Raw genomic sequence first — 9,318 nt, forward strand, 5'->3', positions numbered from 1 at the left:
TGGTGAGGATTATTATCCAGCCTTCCCCAGGAAAGGGGGTGTAGGGCTTGGGGGGATGTTTTGGGGAAAGATGTCTCCAAGTGGGCTCTTTCTCTGTTCTTTGTTTAAAATGCTTGGTGGTGGCAGCATACTGTTCAAGGCCAAGGCAAAGCTTGTACCTTGGAGAAGTTTTTAACCTAAGCTGGTAAGAATAAGCTTAGGGGGTCTTTCATGCAGGTCCCCACATCTGTACCCTAGAGTTCAGAGTGGGGAAGGAACCCTGACAATCCCCAACTCTGCAGTCTAACCCAACTTGTCGTCCTTACTCAGGCGAAACTTCAACTGAACTCGTAGAACCAAATTCTGCTCTGTTACCTTGTGCTATTCCATTAAGGTAAATGACAATAGCAAGAATTTTCAGGAGTTAAATCCTTTACCAGATGGAGCCCCATGTATTCCCACCAGTATGTCACAGACATACTGACAGTGGGCCGCCTCTGGATAATTTAACACCTGAACTTCCTTGTTATTGTTTGACCAAGGGCTTTGTGTAGCTTGCTGAACTGAGTGCAAGTTTAAAGGGGTGTGAATTTAAGTCCTAAGAGATTGTGGGTCTCTAGAAATGGTCTGACCAAAAGGATTTTAATATCGAATAAAAAGTCAAAGGAAAAGTCAGTGTATAAAGAGAAGGATGAATAGTTAGAAAAACCATCAAATTAGAAAAGATTGTCAAGAAAACATGATGCATGTAGAACTTCTTCTATCCTTGCCAACCTCTACCACCCAGGACTCATAAACACATGTTTCAAATCTTCATTGTAGAGTTTTTCCCCCCAACTAGTGGGGATAAGAGTATTGACCTTCAAGTGTTTCCTTGAACTTGAGTGTTTAATATTTAATACTTATATAACAGTGTGATAGAAATGAGAGTTGGAAAAACCATATTGGGTCACCACCTCTCTGCTAATTTAAATAACAAGCCCTTTTTCAAATCTGCCTAATTTTGTAGAGGACATGCTTACTATCTGGCTGACCCCTTTTCTTTTTCTAAGTTGCTGTTGTTTTGTATATGTTCAATGTTGCCATCGGATATGGGGTCAGACTCTATCATCAGAGAAAGAAGAGTCTCCTGACTTTGTGCTATAGTACAAAATGGGATACAAGATAATGTATCAATCATTTGTTATCTACTCTTTTATTATGCTTTGTGTATTTGCCTGAAATGCTGTGGACTTTTGCTCTCTATCCTGGGATCTAGCTGAGCAAGCATTATTCCCATTTTTCCATGTTCTTGTTATAAGTAGGGGATTTATAGATATAGTTGGAGATATGAGACTAGCATTCACTGTAGAATATCACTTTGTATAAATTCTGTCAGTTACCTTCTTCCAGTATGAAATAAATCATTGTTTATCGGGGTGGGGGGTCATTTCACAAAACATTTGTTCAGGTTAAATGAAACCGTTTTTATTCAAGCTTGTTTCTAATTTTTTTTTTTTTAAAAGACAATCTAAATTAGTGACATGGAGCAGCAGACTTGTCATTTATGATCCTGCTTCCAAATGAAACTGTCCCTTTATTGAGCACAGCAATATTATCTAGAAAACATTTTTAAAAACCCTGCACTTTTCTTTTATCCAGAAAAATGACAGTTCCAGCCTCTTGCTGTCCCCTGTACTTTTTTTTTTTTCAATTGTTACTGTGTGTGAGAGATTGTGCTTGTTGTAAATGACTGAAGCATCATGGCATTCTTTTACTTTCAACTGTGGACTGGAGCACTGTGTTCAGGACTATAGATGAGCTCTGCATGTTGTATGGATCTGGTGGTGAATGAAGATCTCTTCAGTGAGCTGTAGCTCACGAAAGCTTATGCTCAAATAAATTTGTTAGTCTCTAAGGTGCCACAAGTCCTCCTTTTCTTTTTGTGAATATGTGCAGTGTTACTGATGTGATTTTGTGACCGACTCCCAAACAGAGCTGGTTGATGTACTCTGAATTTTTATTTGTCAATGAATTTTTTGTCAAAACTCTGACAAAAAAAAAAAGTGAGGTTTTGCAAAAATGTTAAATTTTCAACATTTCTAGTCCCAAGCATTTTGTGTGTAGTATTGTACAGGCTATTCTGATGCACACCATAGATAGAGCATTATGGGACAGATCCTTATTTAAATTATGCCACTGGGAATCATGAATAACTCCAATGATTTCAACTGAATTATTCCAGATTTACTGTAAATGTATAACTTAAAGAATTGTGATAAATTCATGTAGTCAAAGGTACTTAGTATAAATTTACAGTATACATCTGACAGATTCTTTCAAGAAATACCTGTTTGGTTTCTAGCTTGTTCATCTAATACAAGTGCTTTGATCACCACAGGACCATTTATTTATTTTAAAGTTGGAGCTTGTATAAACTCTTTATTTCCTTTTAGGTGAAAGAAGAGGAACAATCAGCCAATCACACTGTAATGATTCAAGAGACTTTGCAGCAGGCATCAGTGGAGCTGGCTGAACAGCATCACCTGGTAGTCTCATCAGATGAAGTGGAGGGAATTGAGACCGTGACAGTATACACACAGGGTGGAGAGGCCTCTGAGTTCATAGTTTATGTGCAGGAAGCTATGCAGCCCGTAGAAGAACAGACAGTGGAACAATCTGTTCAGGAAATCTAGACAAAATATTTGTAAGCAATGGCTACACAGTACTGCTGAAGCCAAACTCTGAATTTTCAATGAAGACTTAAGGACCGATACGAGCTGGGTGCTAGCAAAACTTTCAGCTGCTCCCTAGTCCTCTGGTTATTGATCAGGCTGCTGGCATTTTGCCAATCAATAACACATTCTATACATTGAGCCTCATATAGGCTGCTGAAAAAATGCTCATGTTTTTATATTTTCAAGAGGAAATATTCTGACACTTCTAAAAAATTATATCCTGCAAATCCTCAGAAATAGTTGGTGAGTTAAAAGCCATTTCCCCGCAGGGTAACAAAACAATATCTATGTCATCCTGCAACAAAAGGTAAGCCAGAATGCAAAAGAAAAGTGGGCTGATGGAGACTTTAGATAGCTTCCTAGGAAAACTTCCAGGTTTTGGTTTTTTAGTTTGATACCTGCCTTTAGTTTCATATGCAGTTCAAGAAGATGGTACACCTGAACTCAGCCACATGGATTTAGAGGTCGTTCAACCCTTTTGCTGGGATTTTTTCAGCACCTTTATCTTTCGAGAGTGTTCTTTTCCCCACTCATGTTTACTCAGCTATGAATTGTCAAAGAAAGAAGTGCATTACGTGTACAGTAATGTTCCTATTCTAGATCTAGATGTGAAATTACAGCATGCAAGCCCGTGAACCTGCAAACATTTCCACACGTGCTTAACTTTATTCAGAAGAGTAGTCCCCTTCAAGTCAATGGGACTACTCACATGCATACTGCTAACCATCTGCTTGCGTGTTTGCAGAATCAGGGCCTAAATAGCCGTAAAAAACCACAGTACACACATGAAAAGCAGTTGTCTGAATTGTTGTCCCTGCTGAATTAGTGTAGATCTGGTGTAATGACTTTTTTTCAGCCACAAATTGGGATTTTTCTTTTCCTCCTGGAGCCTGGTGCATTGTTTCAAGGAATGAAAATTATACTCTCTTTCAAAGCAACAGTAATCAAATGAGAAATACAAAAATGGTTTGATGGTTTGGATTCTTTAAAGTTCTAGATGACTTTAATCGCACTTCTGTGCTCTGCCTCCCCTTACGTACGGGGGGCACAGCAATGAAGGAGAGCTGTGGCACCTCTAATAATTCTGCGCCATATTGTCCTCCCTTTGCTCACACTGAGTAGTGCCTTACTTCTTGAGTAATCCCATTTATTTCAATGGAGACTAAGCTTGAGTGAGGGTGGCTGAATATTGGCCTTGGTAATTATAAAGAACTCATGTCTGATGGCAGGATACAACGTAATTATGGAACTGTATAAAAAGGCATTAAAGGGGCATAATAAATTCTGAAATGTTGGTGAAATGGGAAAATAGACCACTCCCACCTTCCAAATATACTAGAATAAAACTGCTACCAAAATTAGACTCCAGTCTTATAAATATATCGGCACATGCTTCACCTTACATATGAATACTTTCACTGAAGTCAATGGGACTACTCATATGTAATGCATGTGCTTACGTGTTTGTAGGATTGTGGCCCTGGCAATCAAATTGAAACCCTTGAGCTGTAATCAGAAGACTGTCACAGACTGACACTGGTATATGCATGTGAGATGATGCTTTGGTACTGTGAGGTACTGCCAGCAATATACATTAATTCTGAATGGCAGTGAACTGGTTATGATTTAAATACTTAGATAATAAGAACTATCAGCATCTCCTTGAATAATGACTGTCAAGTACCATGCAGTGAAATCAAACCAGTGTGTCAACTCAATGAAATATTGTTTTGTTTTAAATGGTCAAATACCCAGTATATGCCATAAAAGATTTTTGTTAATATGTATTAAAATAGACATGTTTGTAAATATACTGCTATGATGGTGTAAAAGAAGTTGTACAAAAAATATGAAGTGTATACTGAAAGAGTTTAAAGATTCTTAGTCACTACCTGTACATAGCTTCAGATTTTCATCTTGGGCCTTGCAGTTATTTCTGACAAAATGTTTTTGTATCTAAGCTATAAAACTATTAATAATGCAGAATTGTCATGTTCCATTTGTCACCGTGCCTCAGTGGGTCACAGCTGAGAATACCAGATTCAGGACAAACTGCTGACAAACAGGGCAGACTCACCCCAAACTGGGAGTTATTCTATCATGAGTTATATCAAGCCAGTAACAAAAGTAAACTTAAAAAGAAAAGGAGTACTTGTGGCACCTTAGAGACTAACCAATTTATTTGAGCATGAGCTTTCGTGAGCTACAGCTCACTTCATCAGATGCATGCCGTGGAAACTGCAGCAGACTTTATATATACACAGAGAATGTGAAAAAATACCTCCTCCCACCCCACTGTCCTGCTGGTAATAGCTTATCTAAAGTGATCATCAGGTGGGCCATTTCCAGCACAAATCCAGGTTTTCTCACCCTCCACCCCCCCACACAAATTCACTCTGGGGTGGAGGGTGAGAGAACCTGGATTTGTGCTGGAAATGACCCACCTGATGATCACTTTAGATAAGCTATTACCAGCAGGACAGTGGGGTGGGAGGAGGTATTTTTTCATATTCTCTGTGTATATATAAAGTCTGCTGCAGTTTCCACGGCATGCATCTGATGAAGTGAGCTGTAGCTCACGAAAGCTCATGCTCAAATAAATTGGTTAGTCTCTAAGGTGCCACAAGTACTCCTTTTCTTTTTGAGAATACAGACTAACACGGCTGTTACTCTGAAAAGTAAACTTCTGTCTCACCACACTGGTTAACAAGAAGTCAAAAATGCAGTTTCCTTAGGCATTCTGGCCCCTATTTCACCACCCAGACTCTAGACTTTATGATGAGTAGTTACTGAAAACCAATTTCATCAAAGGGTTCTCCTGATCTCAAGAAATCAGTCACATACCCAGGTTAATATATAACTCATATCTTACCCAATAATCATGCTGCTGTCAAACCTTTAGTAGCTAAAATCTAAAGGTATATTAATAAAAGAAAAAGGAGAGTTAAAATGGTTAATAGATCCTATACATACATTAATGGCAATGCTCTTATAGCAGGTTTGTAGCGGTGACGGTATAGACTTCTGGCTTGTAAAGTCTCTGCTAACTTCCAAAAGGCTGGAAGATCCTCAGTCAATAGTCCAGTATCCTCCTTTTAGTTGTAAGTCCAGAGAATCAGCAGGAAAGAGGCAAAAGGGAGTTATTTCAGGGATCTTTTATACCCTTTGCCACGTACCTGGAAATGTACTGGTTCAAAACACAGCTCACTGCCTCTGTTTGTGGACAGTTACTGGCACAAGATGGAGTCCAGGTCACATGAGCATATCACATGTCCTTACATGGCTTGCTCACTCACAGGGGGTAACCATTGGTGCCCTGGAGGCTGAGGCTTCAGCAGGAAGAGGTAGCTGGGCTATGGCCCATTGTGAGAGTGAAGTGTCTTTGATGGGTCCTCAAGCTTGAATAGTGCATTCACAATGGCTAAGTAGACTGGATATAAACTACCTTATGGGTGTTACCCCCGGAGCAAACACATTTGAGATACAGGTATATAGTCAATATTCATAACTTCAGCTACAGTGGATTTAAACAGGATACATGGATTTAAACAGGATAATCTTATTTAGCAAATCATAACAATTCCATTGACACCTTACAGGACATACTTTGTACAAGATTTGTTACAATTGTCTTAACAGTAGCAATATCAAGGATACACATGGTCATATTTCAATCATACAGCATCACACCATTCTTTTGTTTAAATGCGGCTAATTTCTGTATGTGTTTTACGAGAAATGCTTCCTTTTTGCAGTAAACTGGAGGGTGCTGCTTTGTGCCGATGGGGTAAAAAGTCTGCTCCTGCTCCTAATCCTTACTCAAAGAAGTAGCCACGGAAGTCAGTGTGACCACTTCCTTGAGTTAGAGGGATTCCCCACCTTTCTGGTTGGAAAGCAGCACTTGAATATGGCTGAGTCAGAGAGACAGATGGCACACTAAGTTAGCACCTGCACTTTGCTACTACTGTCCTGTCTCGTTTGCCCTAAATTATATTAAATTGCAAATGTTCAATGGCTGCTTCTGTCTGGGAGTCAAACCCTGACCTTGCCACTGAGGGATGCTCCTTATGACCCACATAACATTTGTTGGAATTTAGACCCAGATGCATTTCCAGTAGCTTCTTAATTTCAAGTGGAATAAAAATCCTGCATTTTGGAGCTAGCTATAGTTGCTGTGGACCCAATCTTGCAAACGCTTATACATGTGCTTCCCTTTAAGGACACAAGTAGTTCCCATTGACTTCATGTTTACAGGACTGAGGTCTGTCTGCTAGATAGTGTAACTGTACCAGCTACATGTGATGCTTGGTTAAACTAAACCTAATAAAAAATGTGTTTTTTCCTTAAGAAACATCTATCTAACTTTAAATGGAAGTAGCAATGAATTGCTTGGTAGCCATTTAACATAATATAAAAGGAACTGATGCATTTAGTATATGGACTAGGGTAATCTATCAAATTAATGTGTATTGTGGTTTACAATTAAAATTCATTGTTAATTTGCAAATACGACTCTTGCCATTACATGAAGGGCAGGAAACACAGCTGCAAAAATATTTTTTTTTTTAAATTTTCAACTACTAACTTTCGTGGCCTATTTGCCATTAAAACCACATTTGGAGGAGCATCAACATCTTAAATGGTAACAGATTCACACTATTAGCATGAACCCTTTCTGAATTAATTAAGCCATTGCTTGCAGTAATATCTGGCTGTGGGAAAAAATGGAAAAACTAATTTGCCATGCATCACTTACAAATTCTTAAGCAAATTATTTTCAAATAGACTTTGCACATCTACTGTCCATGACACATTTTTTTAAAAATTCTAATATATCACTGTCAGGCAAACCTACAGCAATGTAAAGGTTGAATTGCTTTGTATTAGATAACAGTATTTGTACTTCCTGCAGCTTGGGGAAGGAAATTACTGTTTATCTTACTAAATATGATGAATTCTACAGCAGAAAAATAAATGGATAAATATGGCTAAAGGTTACACTATAACCTGAATGCAGCATGGCTAGTGTTTATTGACTTCTCTTCTCTCTTGTTTTAAAAACATTGTGCCTGAGTGTTTTCTTTACTAGAATTCCAGTGTTCTTTGTAGATATATGTATAGATAATTTGGCCCTGAACTGAAGTTGTTGGAGTTGTATGGGATTTAATCTCAGGAAAGAATTTGACCTATCATAGGTATTACACACTGATTTGCACCACATTCTTCCCTCTCTAAATTACTGTATATTCTTATTTCTAGAATGTGCAGCATTATCATGGTGCTCTCATGATGTAAGTGCTTCCTTTTTAATGTAAACCATTGTACGTGAAGTGAATGTCTCGAGACTTTTATTATAGAAACATGTTATTAAAAGGAAAGCAAATGGACAGAATTTCATATACGCAAGGCACCAGCTCTGAAAGACCCCAGCTGGGGATCAGGTCCCGAATGTCTTCCACCTGGTTCCCTGAACCTCAGAAAGGTAAGAATCCACTTCTTTCTCTAGCCGGTTCTTCCTCTGTGGTGTCCTAATCATCACCAACCTTTTCAGTGTGGGTTTGTGATAAATGAAGGGGTAGGGGAAGCTCCTTTTTATGAACACCCAGCCAGCCAGTTGCTATAAAATCCTTCTTAGTAGCTGTTCTCTAATTTCTCTACCTGTAAAGGGTTAAAAAGTCTCACTGTTATGCATAGGTAAAAGGAAGTGAGTGGGCACCTGGCCAAAAGAGCCAATGGGAAGGGTAGAACTTTTTCAAATTGAAAAAAGACTCCCCTATTGTCTGTCTGTCTGTCTGTTCTCCCGGGGAGAGGTGGACAGGGCAGCAGTTATGCTGTACGAAGCTTGGGCCACATATGAAAAAATCATCAGTATCATACCTAGAAACTACTCATTTAAAACCCCAGATATGTAAGTAGATCAGGAAATGTCGAGAAAGACGCAATTCGGTTTATCCCTTTTATTTCGTTATGGCTTGTGGATTCCTCTGTGCTAGCCCCAGGTGCTTTTGTTTTGCTTGTAACCTTTAAACTGGACCTCAAGAAAGCGATTCTTAGTGCTTAATTCTTGTAGTTGCTCTTTTAAAATCTAGCAATAGCCTGAGTTCCCAGATGTATTTTCTTTCTTTTTTTTTATTAATAAAATTTACCTTTTTTAAGAACAGGATTGGATTTCTGTGTGCTAAGAGGTTTGTGCACCTGTTGTTTCATTACTTGGTTGCAGCAGCTGATTTCCTTTGTTTTCTTTCTCAGCTCTTTCCCTGGAGGGGGAGTGAGAGGGTTTGAGGGTACCCCACAGGAAGGAATTCCCAAGTGCTCCTTCCTGGGCTCTCAAAGGGGTTCTGCACTTGGGTGGTGGCAGCATCTACCCATCCAAGGTCAGAGAAAAGCTGTAACCTTGGGAGTTTAATACAAGCCTGGAGTGGCCAGTATTAATTTTTAGAATCCTTGCGGGCCCCCACCTTCTGCACTCGAAGTGCCAGAGTGGGGAAGCAGCCTTGACAGGGTTCAACCCCTTTTATCCCATTATACTTTTTTAATGTGGAAGAGACAAGCCACTGTAGCTCTAATATGGCCATAAGGCACCTGATTTCTGCAGATTGCGCCTTCCTCCCTACCAGCTTGT

The 9,318-nt window shown here is 39.2% G+C and overlaps 1 protein-coding gene across 3 annotated transcripts in view; it reads left to right on the forward strand.

The window, feature by feature from the left end:
- Positions 1-3,544, forward strand: part of ZFAT (zinc finger and AT-hook domain containing) — a 148,955-nt gene extending 145,411 nt beyond the window's left edge. For all 3 annotated transcript variants that reach the window (XM_073330062.1, XM_073330060.2, XM_073330063.1), the window contains exon 16: positions 2,415-3,544. In XM_073330062.1, the coding sequence (XP_073186163.1) occupies positions 2,415-2,654 (240 nt within the window). In that variant the 3' untranslated portion in view covers positions 2,655-3,544. The remainder of the gene's footprint in view (positions 1-2,414) is intronic.
- Positions 3,545-9,318: the final 5,774 nt, after the last annotated feature.

Source organism: Lepidochelys kempii, chromosome 2 (assembly GCF_965140285.1).
Source record: "Lepidochelys kempii isolate rLepKem1 chromosome 2, rLepKem1.hap1, whole genome shotgun sequence".
NCBI classification, from domain to species: Eukaryota; Metazoa; Chordata; order Testudines; family Cheloniidae; genus Lepidochelys; species Lepidochelys kempii.